This window comes from Parus major, chromosome 7 (genome assembly GCF_001522545.3).
Source record: "Parus major isolate Abel chromosome 7, Parus_major1.1, whole genome shotgun sequence".
Lineage (NCBI taxonomy): Eukaryota > Metazoa > Chordata > Aves > Passeriformes > Paridae > Parus > Parus major.
The window spans coordinates 34,022,591-34,036,675 of record NC_031776.1 but is presented as its reverse complement, the minus strand read 5'-3'; the positions used below and the strand labels follow the sequence as shown (position 1 = coordinate 34,036,675).

General features: G+C 39.5%; 1 protein-coding gene across 19 annotated transcripts in view; it reads left to right on the top strand.

Annotated features, from left to right (window-relative positions):
- The window catches only part of GTDC1 (glycosyltransferase like domain containing 1), a 184,545-nt gene that overhangs the window by 76,309 nt on the left and 94,151 nt on the right, over nt 1–14,085 (top strand). For 17 of the 19 annotated variants that reach the window (XR_001522767.3, XR_001522765.3, XR_001522766.3 and 14 more), the window contains 2 exons: nt 7,893–8,060; nt 11,376–11,549. Coding sequence is in view for 13 of the 19 variants with exons in the window: in XM_015634567.3 (XP_015490053.1) it covers nt 7,893–8,060; nt 11,376–11,549 (342 nt within the window). In the remaining 6 variants the exon portion in view is untranslated. Of the gene's footprint in view, nt 1–4,938; nt 4,983–7,892; nt 8,061–11,375; nt 11,550–14,085 lie in introns of all 19 variants that reach the window. The other 2 variants (XM_015634575.3, XM_015634576.3) reach the window with 1 other exon arrangement.

Below are 14,085 nucleotides of genomic sequence, written 5' to 3'. Positions count from 1 at the left end.
AAACTCGTTTTGGGTAGTTTGACACATCTCGGTCTTCCATATGGATACTTCATGGTGACAGAGTTGCCAGCTGCTCAGGTTTTATGACAGTCTGAGTTTTTTCAAGGACTGTATTAGTTTTCTGGGAAGAATCCTGCTTTTCCTGAGGGTCCCCATTCTTAGGCAGTAGTTATGCCTTGGGTCGATGCTCTGGAGTGGGAGTTTTTTTACGAAATTTAGCTAAGAGATTCCATAAAAAATTTTTAAATGACTTGCTGTTAGTAGATTGCTCGAGATTAAATCAGAGCTGTGGGATATTAGAAAAACGTGAGAGCCATTTGCTAAGAAAGCTAAGTTCCTTTCAGTCACAGTCTTCAAATTCCTTTAAAAAAAGAAAAGTGTTTAAGTATCAAGGTGCATAAAGCAACATAAAAAGCAGTCTGGAATACTTTGGAAGATAGGATTTTCAGGGCACTTGAAGTGTAACAATCAGCAAAACTTCCCCATGGTGGGGAGTTGGAATCTGATGATATTTAAGGTCCCTTCCAAACCAAACAATTCTGAGATTCCCCGATTTTCTCTGCAGTTGTGCAAAGTGAGCAGGCCTTCTGTGTCTTTAAAATGCAAAACGTGTAAATCTGAAAACTGGGGGAAGATTTGAGTTTTTACTTTGCCAGAACTTACTAAAATAATGGAAAACGAGTTCCACTCATTTGTTGTTCTACTTTATGCAAGCATCTCGTGATAGAAACCTTTTCTAAGGGAAGCCCTCGGTGTTGTGATGGGTCTGTGCTGTGCTGGGTGTGATTCCCGTTCTGTGGGATAAATCAGCCTTGCTTGCAGTGGGATCCATAGATCCATGATGTTGACTGTTTGCTCTGTGCCGTCCTGGATCCAAGCTGACACCGGGAGATGTGAAGCAACGATGCTCAAAGCTTGCTGTTCAGATTAAGAAGTGTAGTTACGTGTAGCCCTAGGACTTCTCCCTGCTGCTACAACCCCTTGGCCATATTGCGTTGTTCATGCCAGGCATTTGACATGTTTGGCTTCTCTCCAGAATTGGACAGATAAGATACCAAATTAAATTAATTTGCAGCCTTACAACCAATAAATAATGCTGCTTAAATGTTACCTAATTGAGTAGAACATCAGTTTCACAAGCATTTTTCTTTTAAAATGTCATTTCATTATACATCACTGCATCCTGTATATTTACCTGTGGTGAATTTTTTTGCCTTCAGTCACTATGTCCTCTATTTATCTTGCTTCCTACTTTTTCTTTGCTCCATCACAGTACCTATTTTAGCAGTTAGTCTGTCCATCTTACACAAATCACAAAGCAATAGCTACTTTTCACTAGTGGGTTATTCTGATCTGCTCATTTTCTGCTCTAATAAAATTCCTTTGCTTCATTGTTTGTTGCTGATGGAATTTGAGTGAAGAGAACGATGTGGATTCATGGTTTCTCCTTCCCCCCATCACCACAGCTCTGACTGCTTGGTCCTGACCTCTCCCTTCGTGGGAACAGAGAGGCCAATGTAGCCCATGGTGAACAATCTGGCCACTAAAGTAAAAATGTGCATCTGTCAGTAATTAATTGAAGCCAAATTTAATTACAAATCAGGGAAAAAATAGTACCACACACACTTAATAAAATTTAAGAAGCTTCAGTGTGGTTGCCTAAAAAGCAAAGCAGTCCAAGCAGAATACACCCCCCTAAAAAGTCTGCTCTGTGAGTCTCTTTCAAGCTTACTTCTTGATATTACATGGAGAAGTAATTTTGATTCACAGTTTTCACATGGTTTTTGATATTTTTTTGAGTTAAGGGTCATAAAAAATAGTGGAAAAGTGTTTAAGACTGATTCTTAATTATGTGGGCTAAGGATCTGGCCTGAAATTTTGTTTGTGATTTGATTCCAGTACATAAATACTCTGATCAGCTGGTGGAAGTAAAGAATCAGAGCAGTAGGGAGGAATTGTGAGAGAACCCAAATGATTTGCAAATTAAAAAATGCATTTATGTAACTTTTTTAATTTTTGAAGTGGTGTATTTTAAAATAAAAATACATAAAAAGGATTGTCAGTATAAGTTGAAACCGAGCTTTTTCTTCTTGCTGTATTTTAACATACAAGGCAACTCCCAAATCCTAAATATTGAACTGGTAGCAGTCATGAATATTTATCACTGTACTGTATGTACATATAGCAATTACAGCAAGAGGAAAAAATATTTTTCTTTACAATTAATATTTGTAAACGTTTATGAAAGTACATAGAAATAAATAAGACAAACACATGGCCTAATTAAGATGAAAGGCATGACAACCCTTGTGATTTGTTCTGAAAAATAAAGACCATTAAAATAGTAAGACTTAATTATTTCTGTAAACATTGCAAATTATCTTTATCTACAAAAACCTTAATTTATGAGTTAAAATATCTATAAGCATTTCTTGACATTTGCACATTCCATGTCAAAAAATTATTGTTAATTTATTATTTATTATACTGTCTACTGTCACATATTACCACTTATTAGTATTTATTGTTCAGAAATTCAGTGTTGTCTACTGTGTAATAGGAAAAGGAAAGGCATTTTATATGTGGTGTAATTTGTGTGTTCTTGGGCTAGTGTTAAAAATGCAACTTCTGTAAGTTGATCATATAAAAATGTCTGTAATAACAAATAAAAATAACTGGTCTGTTAAGGTTTGCAGACATTAATTGTGCTATTTTAGACACTGTTTACATTTGAAAGATAACTTAAAGCCAAATCTATGGACTTGGCTAATTGCTGGGTTGAAATCAAGGAAAAGTATGTCATGGAGGAACCAGAACCACAAGGTTTGATCTGTAGGTGCTAGAAGCCTCCATCCCCTCTGGAGCCCCTGTTTCCCCAGGTGGATGTCTGAGGTCAGACCTCTTGGCTTTGCCTTGGCCTTCAAGGGGACAACATGGAGCAGAATGGTTTGGATAAACTCTAGTGCAATCCAAAAATAAAGATGTTTTGATTTGGAAGGGACCTTAAACTCGTCCTGTTCCACCCCTACCATGAGCAGAGACACCTTCCATTATCCCAGGCTGATCCAAGCCCTGTCCAGCCTGTCCTTGGACACTTCCAGGGATCCAGGGGCAGCCCCAGCTTCTCTGGGCACCCTGTGCCAGGGCCTCACTGGTTAAATCAGTGCCATCTACTGAACAGTGTTATTTTAGTACCCTCTTTCCCTAAAAGGCTCATATTTGTAGCCATATCCAAATTTTAGTCTGTTTTATTGTAATACTGTTCCTGGAGGATGAAGAGTGCTCATAGCTCTTTTCTGGACTGCCAGATCTTCAATCATAAACTCATTTTACTGTGAATGTAGTTGTTTTGCAGCAGAGAATTATGGCTTTGGATTTTATTTGCAGAGCAGCAGGGTCCCTGCTGCTGCTGCTGCTGCTGCTGGTGGATTGTATTCTACAGCAATCCTCCTTTTCCAGGGAGAGCTGGGTTACCTGTACTGCCACTGACCAATAGTGGCCACATTTATCTGTCCTTCATGCAGAGCTTTTGCCAGACTGAGGAACATTCCACTACAAATCAGCTGCTGTTTTAAACTTGCTTTGTTCTATAAGCCTGGTGGATTGGAGAGTTCAGCCTCCATATCCATAGATACATAAATATGCCCTGTGTGGTCTCCCAAGGGGAAGGCAAAATGTGTTTTTAGTTAAGTTGCATGGGAATTTAATTGAAAGATTTAGAGCAATGCCATAAAAGAGTAAATCATGGCTGTGTGACACAAAGAAGATTTATAAAGCCAAATAAAAATACTTTAGCACCTTCACTATTATAATTTGCTTGATATAAGTGGAAACCTGTATTAGTAATTTTGTCTGTTGGTAATTAAAAAAAAAAAAAAAAAGGGCTTTTATATTTGACTGTTTTTCAGTCCTTTGGAGTGAAATAATGGGGAAGACGGTAGCAAAGGGCAGAGAATTCTGTGGATGTGTCACCTCTCTGAACCTGCAAGTGCACTCAGCTTCCTTCCCAGGAATATTTATTTTAGTTAAACACATGCTTAACTAATTTCACACAAGCAGGTCCTCAGAAGGACTGTGAACTGATTCAGATGAAGCACAGGCATGGCTTTGGACTGCAGCTTGTGTGGATGGTGGTCCTGAAATCTGGCCAGTCTCCAAGGCAGTGGGGCTACTGCATGTGGGATGGTCCTGCTCTGTGCAAGAAGGTCACTCGTCACACAGCAAAGTGCTTGGGGATGTTTTCGAGAGGAGAGCTGGGGCAGAGCTTTAGGAATGTGACCTTCAGCACAGGTTTAGTGAGGATTCACTCACTGTATTTATTGGAGAGCACTGTATATATTAAATGCTGCAGTGTTGATAGGTCTCGATAAGGACACCATAATAGCGGTTGAAATTGTAGGGGGTTTTGTGAGATGGTAAGTTAATGATGTAGCTGCTAATTTGAATTTAGCAGACGTTTTAAATATAGGTTTCTCTTACAGAGACAAAAGTTGCAATTTAAAGCTCTTTGGTGGTCTAAAAACAGCTTAATTCTCTAGTAGCATGGTAATAAGTACTAATCCAGCTTATACAGTGATTGTAGTATGTCATGTTTGTGAAAGATTGCCTAACTCTGCTTTCTCTGGGTTTTATGTTAATTTTTTTAAATTAAACATAAAACCTTATAACATCTTTATGCTGAGATAAACTGTTCAATTTAACTTGTGCTCAAGCAGCAGCTGTCAGGAATTATCATGTTTTGAGCGTTCTTGCCATCACCTTGTGTCTCTACCTCCCGGATACACTCTGTGGGATGATAAAGCTCACCTTGTTAGGATTTATTACTTAAATAATAACCCGAGGTAAAATGAAAGTTGATGTCACACGGAATGACAACTGACATATATTTATGTTGCACGTTCCATTATAATAAACTTTCCTTTCTTTCCCTTGTAATAGGTGTTAAATGGAAATACACTCCAGCATATCCTCCAGTGCCCTGCGTGAGTCCATTAGCCACGAACGCGGCTGCTCTGTGGGCATGTTCACGGGGACTCGTGCTGTCAGGTGTTATTTAAGCTTGTAAAGCCAGGGAAATTGGTTAGTGCTGGTAGTTAGCAGCTTCTCTGCCAGTAAAGAAGCAGCCATGAGAACCTCTCAGAGTTGGGATAAATTCTGCAAGTGCTGCGAAGTAACAGAAGTGAATCAAGGAGAGTGTTTTCTAATCAGTGGCGTTATTTTAATTATTTGCCTTGCTGCAAGAAGTATAGGCAATGTCATTTCAGTCTCTACATCTGAATTTGCTAGTCATCACAACAATTTTCTCTTGACACCAGTTTATTGTGCTGAGCTGGGCAGTGATAAGTGATCTGCTTGTTAGATGAGTCTTATCACTTTCTATTTACAGTGGAGAAAATTTAGATCTATCTCTTGTAAGCTTTCCAAGTTTTCAGCCTTTTTTGCCATGCTAGAAGCCAGGCTCCAGTGTGCTCTAATGATGCTGTTGAATTCCTCCAGTTTGCTTAAGCCAAGACTGCAGACACTATTTTTTTGCCTGTGCCTGTAACCATCTTTTTTTTTATTTCTCCTAATTATCCCATTGTTGATCTGAGCAAGTTAAGATGTGTCAGAGCTACATGGTTTTGTCCAAGCTTATTTCTTGGATCTCTTCTCATTGTGTTCTCCATTGCCCTTTTGTCTCCTGTCACTGTGTTAACCTTGGTACCTCCACTGTCTGCACTTCCCACACTTGCTCTTTGCTGCTTCCCATGGTTTCAGTCCCAGTGTGCTGTCTTTTTCCCCTTTCTTCCTTCAAACTCCGCCAGGTTCATCAATACCATCCTGTATTAGTTCAGTTTTCTTCCCTAACTCATGGCAGAAAGGAATTTTTTTGAAAAATCAGTAAAGGAAAAGATAAACTATAATGCAATCCAGAAGTGGAGTCCTAGAATGGTTGGGGGTGGAAAGGGCCTTAAAGCTCATCTTGTTCCACTCTCTTGCCATGGACAGGGACACCTTCCACTATCCCAGGTTGCTCCAAGCCCCATCCAGCCTGGTCTTGAATGCTTTCAGGATCCAGGGGCAGCCACAGCTTCTCTGGGCACCCTGTGCCAGGGCTGCCCACCCTCACAGGGAAGAACTTCTTCCTTTATCTAATGTCAAGCCATCCTGTTTGCCTATGAAGCCTTTCCCCCTTGGCTTGTCAATAGCCAGATTTTTTCCAAGCAATCATTTCTTCTCATTTTTACACGTTTTGGGGTATGTTTTCTCCAGTTTGCATTTTTCTTTGTCACTCTAGTGCTGAGCAGAGATTTCACATTGCCCCTAGGAAGCTTTTCCTGCTCTGCTTTGAGCCTGGCACCCAGGTCATTCTGAGGTCCAGGGGTCATTACTCACTGTGACAAATAAGTAATGACTTACCTAAAACTATTTTTTCCTCCTAGTATGGCTCATAATAAACCTGAGCTCGTATCTTAATTGGCATTCTGTGTGACAGGCCCTTTAGAACCATCAAATATTTGATGAACAAGGCAATAACAGTCATCTCTTACTTTCGTAAGCCTTTCAGATCAGCATTGACCCAGGTTGATGAAGATGGATACAGGATCAATGCCCTAGGAAGTGCTTGTTCTGTAGATACAGGTTATCTAAGAAGGGTGCAAGTTAGCAGAGATATGATATAATATATATGATCTAGATGGATGTTGGGGAAGTTCATGAGTTTTGAGGATGGCAGTCAGAATCAGAAGTTTATCACATTAGGGATGTCAGTTTGGCAGTAATCTTGAACATAAAATTAATGCAAAAATAGAAAGAATGGGAATAACAGTAGAAAAAAAAACTTTGAAAAAATATTTTAAAAGAATAAAACATTGCATAAATCAGTTCTGAATCTGAATTACTAAAATGATGGATAGGAAAAAAAAAAATCCAATTCAGAAACAGACTGTGTTGAAAAGTAGTTTTTAAACTTAATGTTCTATGTCCAATAGATACCTGATCTCAGTTTTTAAAATTTTTTTTTTTAATCCCCTCTGATAAGAACAAATGTCTGAGGCTCTGCAGCTCTCTGCATGTTCAGGATTCACTTTGCTTGGAAGCAGTGCTAGCCAGGGGCCAGGAGATGCTCACATGCTTTTGGTGAAATGGAGGGAAATCTGCCACTGGTTACAGTAGGGTCAGGATTTCATATTACACATTTAAATACATTCACTTTCTGATAGCCTGGGAAGTTACACGAGGCTAAGATAGCAGCTTGTTAGTGTTGTTTGTGCCTGCTTTATCTAATTGAAGGATGTGTGCAGTGTTGTGGACTGTGGAATAGCAGGAGTGCAGCGGTAGGACTGGGGTGCAAGGGTAGAAACAACATTTCATTATAGAGAATACCTAATAAAAATGTGAAAATAAAACAGGAAAAGTGTGAGGAAAAAAAAAAGAAAAGCAGACCATACTAGATAAGTGCACTGCATAAATCAAAAGGGTTTATGTCATAACATGAACATGTGCCATTCCTGCTCATATATTGAATTTCAGTAGTTGGTTGCATAAAGAAGTAAAGTGTAATGAAACTGGCAAGCAAAGTATTCCCTAGTCAGCCTTATCTTTGTTCCATTTGTCCTTCAGATACAGCTTTTCTTGCCTTTTTCAATAAAATCCATCCAGCTTTTTTTTTATTTTGCATCTCTCTGTAACCGAGCCGGGAAGACCAATGAGATTCGGTGCTTTTCTAGTTGGGTTCTTAGCAGCTGCTTTTTAAGAGATCAAAACTTCGAATGCTGCTACATGGTATTAAGGCTTAGCTATTGATGTGTCCCTATAGGGGTTATGTTTTTCTAGGGGGGGTGGGAGTGGGGAGCAGGGGAAGGGGTGACCCCTGTGAGCCGGCAGTAAACACTGCTCTCCTTGTTTTCCAGGATCCTCTTTGCAAGCTCGGTGCTTAACCTGGCTGAACTCACCGCCCTCCGCCCTGACCTTGGCAAATTGAAAAAGGTCCTCTACTTCCATGAGAACCAATTGGCATATCCTGTCCAGAAATGCCAGGAAAGGGATTTTCAGTATGGATACAACCAGATTCTTTCATGGTAGGTGTGGCTCGCACTGCTCCTTGTTATTTAAGGTGTTCTTCTGTCTACAGCACTGTAACCCTGAGGAATCCTTCTTCATATATTTTCTTTTGGTATTAATTATTTTTCTATTTTTTTTTTTTTTTTTTTTTTTCTATTTTTTATTCTGTATTGATTTTTAAAAAAAAATAATTGTTCTGTATTAATGTTTCACAAAATCATGTGGTGACAGGAAATGGAGGATGGACTTCAAACTGAAAGAGAGTAGGTTTAGATTGGATAGTAGGAGAAAACTCATCCCTGTTAGGGTGGGGAGGCCCTGGCACAGGGTGCCCAGAGAAGCTGTGCCTGCCCCTGGATCCCTGGAAATGTCCAAGGCCAGGTTGGATGGGGTTTGGATCACCCTGGGATGGTGGAAGATGTCCCATGGCAGAGGGTGGAATGGGATGGGCTTTTAGGTCCCTCCCAACCCAGGCTGTTCTGTGATTCTATAAACAATGACCCTGTAGCAAACTGAAGTACCAGCAGAGTTCTGAGGAGAGCTTGATAAAATCAGTGTGGCTGAACCACTTTGTTCTAAAAAAATCATCTCAATTTATTGTATAAAGTCCACCAATGCTGCCATGGTGTGCCCACTGTTGGTGGGATTTCTGACCTGTGCCTTGGCTGAAAGTGGTGCTTTGTTTCATGGATGCTTCACAAAGCTGCAGCTACTCAGCTCGTGCTTGGCCATAGCTTTTACTGCATCCAGCTGAAATTATGGTGAGGGTTTTAGGGAAATAAACAGAAATTAAAATGTACTGCAGCACTTTTCCTGTGAAGAGAGGGCAGTAAACATACCAGATAAATCCTTATATTTCTTTCATCTAGTATTCAGAAATTGTGCAGTGCTAAAATACCCAGACATTTTAAAGGCTGCGGTCCTTTATTGTTGCTAAAAACAAATGTATTTCTCAAATCTGAGTTAATGAAAGAAGTTAATAACAGCACCACTGAAAAGCTTTGTGGTTAGGCACTGTGCAGACCTAAGTGAAACAGCAAAACTCACTTGTTTTAAACTGAAATAAATTCATTTCCATGATGTTTCTCACCTCTCTCTTGGTGGAAGAATTATTAAGAATAGGGCTTGAGCCTTTTAAGGTGCAAGTTAAGCTTTAGCATCTTTATAATCGAAGGCAGTTATGCTGAAATTTCTCAATTAATGATCTGTGTGTGCTCTGGCCATTCTGCAGCTGCCTCTGCCACAGTGTTTGCAACATGTTTCACTTACTGAGCTGTAAAGATGGGAAAGTGAAGTGAAAGATCTTTTGAAAACAGTAGCAGCCATTTTCTGGTGTTCTAACAAAAAGAATTGTTTTCTGGCACTGAGAAAGGAATATTTTTTTGTATATATATTTTGTTTTTTCGTGGCAGTTATTTTTCATACATCTGTTGTAAACTGACAAACATTTATTCTCAAAATATGCATTTTAAGTATCTTCTTTTAATAGATAAATAAAGATGATTTTTACAGATCATAGAATCATGGAATGGTTTGGGTTGGAAGGGACTCTCAAACCCATCTTGTTCCAGCCCCATGCCATGGGCACAGACACCTTTCACTAGACCAGGTTTCTCCAAGCCCATCCAGCCTGGTTTTGGACACTTCCAAGGATGGGGCAATAGATGCTCAGTTCTGTCTCCTTCAGCCTCCAGTATCATCTTTGTGTAGTTGCATAATATTCATCTCCCATTTCTGTTCTGCTGAAACCCCAATTTGACAGAAGATAGAAGCCATGTCCTCTGTATTATTCTTCACACTCCAGTGGTCATCTGCAAGGAGGTGCCATCTTCCAAATATGTTGGAAATGGGGAAAATGTACCTTTCCACTTTTACACAGAGGTTTTGGAGACTATTAAAATTAGTGCATTTTGAACCAAGCAGGTTGGTGCTTTGGATCATTAAAAAAATCAAAATTCTGATGTTTGTAAGGAGATAATCTTTCTAATTTACTCCTGATTTCCAGAGCCTGCAGGAAGGAGTTAGGGCAGATAAGACTTCACAAACAAGAGAAGGTGGGAGGATGTTGTTGGAGCCTTTCCTGTGTGTCAGAGAGCAGTAAAGAAACGTGTCAGGTTCCTGCCTCATGTCTTCTGTAAATCAGTGCAGAAAAGATGATTTCTGTACAAAGCTGAGGCTTCCAACAGGTTAAAAACCATAGGTGGGGAAGAGGGTAAGATGCCAGAAAGCATTTCAGCTCCTGCAGCCAGCTTGAAAAGGATTATTTCTCTCTAATGTTGGGGTTTCTTTGCTTTTCCTGCTGACTCCTGCTGCTTTGGTGAGCAGTGTCAGTTCTCTTTCTTGACCAGACAGCAGAAAGATGCAGAGAGGATGAATGACAGCCTCTCACCTCAAATATACTTTTCACCAGCCCTGTGACTTATGAACACATGTCCTCAATGTATCTTCTGACTTGTAGGTCTGTATTACAATACATAACATATTGAGAAAACCAACTGGCCATAAAGCATTTCTTACCTCAGTTAGTGCTGTGTGTGTTGGTGTAGCTCAGATTGTGGCAGCACTGCCAGGATAAACTTCCAGATACTTCAGGTTTTTCATAGCTGCTTATTTCCTCCAGACTGACTCTAAGTGGAGAAATAATACCTATATTATCATTGAACTATATCTCAATATTATTGATCTGGCCAATTTTAAAACACAGCAATAGAAATAAAATGTAAAATTTATATGCCAATTTTTTCAAACCTTTTTGTGGGGAGGGATATTGTATTTTATTTTTATATATAATGGATATACTCTTAATCAGGGTTACGTCTACATAGGTTAAAATAACATTCCATTTCTTTAGTGTCCTGCTGCCTGACACACATGGTCAGTTGAAGGTAGGTTAACCAAAGGTAAGTTGTCCTTCAATAAAAAAGATTTCTGAGGAAATTTTATTTTTATTCTAACTTTCTACAAAAGTCAGATTACAGCAGGCCTTATCTGTTTAGAATGCTTCTGAGATGATGATAGTAACACTATATTTACCATTTTATGAATAAAAGTCCACAACTAGAATAGGATGTGCTCCTTTAGATTAATAATAGTAATTTATTATTAGTTAAAAAAGGTTAAACATGTTTTCAAAGGGTGAATAGAGAGAAATGAAGACATTTCTGATTAAGGTAAGCTACTCCTAATTCATATGAAAAGGCTGGTTTTAATTAGCATCCACTTGTACCTTTTACTTGTTCATGAGAATATATGTCCTATTTCCTTTGCCTGTAGAATAATTCTGTCCCTTTTGTGGCAGAAATGTGTTCATTAATCTTCACCGCTTTTTACAGTTTGGTTGCTGATGTTGTGGTGTTCAACTCTGCTTTTAATATGGAATCCTTTCTTAAATCCATTGGAAAATTTATGAAGCTGATTCCTGACCACAGACCGAAGGATTTGGAAAAAATAATCAGACCGAAGTGCCAAGTTCTTTATTTTCCAGTCAGGTTTCCTGATGTGAGCAGGTCAGTACATTTTCCACGTCATAAATTGCCTCCAGCCTGTCAAAACTCTGTATTTATGGTGACGTTCTAACTAATCAGCTAAAGCATTGTTAATGAATGAGTTTGATAATATGCAAAATCCCATAATTGATAAATGTATTTCAATAATCAGAGGCTATTGAGGCAGCCAAACCTGTCCTCTGTGCCTGTCGTGCAAACTTGCAACGTTCAGGATGAGTGATTTCCCACTTGTTTGAGTGATTTCCCACTTGTTTGAGGGATTCCCCACTTGTTTGAGTGATTTCCCACTTGTTTGAGTGATTCCCCACTTGTTTGAGTGATTCCCCACTTGTTTGAGTGATTCCCCACTTGTTTGAGTGATTCCCCACTTGTTTGAGTGATTCCCCACTTGTTTCAGCCTTCCAAGAGTTGCCTGCTCCTCGGCTCTGTGCATATTTGTGCACAGGGGAGGTCAAGGAGGAGACAAATGCTGGAGACCAGTGAAAGTGATAAGCCTGCAGCCAAGGAGCTATTTTATCCTCTCCTCCCTCCCCTACCTCTTTTTATGGCTTTCCAGGTAGGCAGAAGCATTCCTGTGGCAGGGAGCAGGCTTGCAGATGTTGGCATTTGCTGCAGCAGGAGTTGCTCTTCGCTCCTCCTCGCTTACTCTGAAGGACATTTTTTATTGCCCTCGTTTCAGAGCCCATCCTGAAATTAGCAGTGGGTTATGTGGCTCAAAGGGAACATTCACAGGATCCTTTTCACTTTTGATTAAACCTGGTGCAATTGTTTTTCCTGTTATAAGGGACTCTCCTCCCACTGAACAGGAACTTTGCTTCAGTGGGACCAGCACTAAATAGAGTGTGATTCTGCAATTTGATTATACTCTTAAACCCAGCACCATGCTGGGTACATTTTTTTGCTGAAATAAGGATGGGAAGCACTGCAATGACTTTGCAAGAGCCTGCCTTTTGATCTGATAATAAGTTCTGGCCACAGTTGAGATCTTAGTCCCTGACCAGCCTGTACTTAGTTATTTCAAAGGCTAAATACACACGTGTGGTAGTTTGAGGTAGAGAATTTTTTAGTGCAGGAGCTGAGGTTGTGCACTCTCTGATGTACTCAAACTGCAAGGTTTGAGTTTCAGTGTCTTGGAAAACTTTGTATTCTAAAGTACTGCTGCAAATCATTTAGAAATCAATCTCTAAAGTTAAGTCTTTAAACGTCTATTTTTGACAAGTGGATTAAAATCCTCCAGTGTTTCTTAGGGACTTGGCTGTCCTGGATGGCAGCATAGTTCAGTACCTGTATATCTTTGAGGATCTACTATTCCCCCTTAGAGCCCAGAGCTTTTGAGTGCAGGGAATGCTGTGGGTGCTCAGCATATTTGACGTGCAGCCAGTTCCAGAGAGGCTCTCGGGGTTTTGGCATACCTTAGGAATCATGTGGCCCAGACCTGGTTTTGGAGATGAAGTTATGATAACCCTGTCTCCTATATTACATCAGCTCTTTTGGACTTGTCAGCCCTGGCAGATGGGGTCAGACAAGATCTGACAAATTAGGCTGAAGTCATCATACTCACAGGGCTCGTTTGTCCAAAGCAGGAGGTGATTAGGTAAAATCATTAGCCTGCTACCCAAACTGGTGCAGTAGGAGGATCTCACATCTCACTGTGTGCTCTTTTAGAGTCCTGCTCTCATACTAAATCCCATCTCACAAGGCAGGACACCTTTCCCATTTTTATTGTGGCCACTGCACTTGAAATGATACCAAAAACCTCTTTGCAACAGTGATGGGCAAAATTAAGATGTTCATAAACAATTGTGTGATAGTACAACTTTCATAGCAGAGTGATTAGAAACAAAGATTAATTTCAGCTCTATTTTATCTTATATAATATAATATCTATATATATTTTATTCAACAGCTAATTCTAGATGTAAGATCTGAGGTGTTTAGGCAAAGTCCAATATCAAGACAGGAAAAAAACTCTGAAGAAAGGGCTGCTTCTGCCTGACTCTGAAGTTCCTTGGGCTTTGACCTTCAGCTGCAGCCAATATTTGCTATTTCTTTACATGTTTTACATAAAGCTGAATGCACCTGTGGCAATTCAAAGCTGGTTTTTTAATTTAGATTGTATTAGTATAGTGACTGAATGGAGATTGAGGAGAAAAAGGTTAAGAAAAATTGTGGCCAAGCTAAAATTTATAAAGCAAGCTCTTAGCCCAGAGTGTTTTTCAAGTTATTTTCAAATGGTAATTTGCTTTATCCAAACCAAACTCATACAGTGTAAGTAAGTGATTATTTGCATGACTGACAATCATTTCAATGCCTGCAGTCTTTTTAAAATGCATAATTTTGCTGAGATGTTGGGAAAATATTTAAAAATTCTGAAGGCAAAATAACCAGGGTGGGTTTATTATTTTTTATTTTGACCTCTTTTATTTTGCGTGTGAATGTCTCAGGGTGTGTTTGTGTCTGAAACATAATCTACATTTGGATTGGGGAGAGAGAGGTGATCTGAAAAATCATCCTCATACGTGTGATGGGGAGCTTT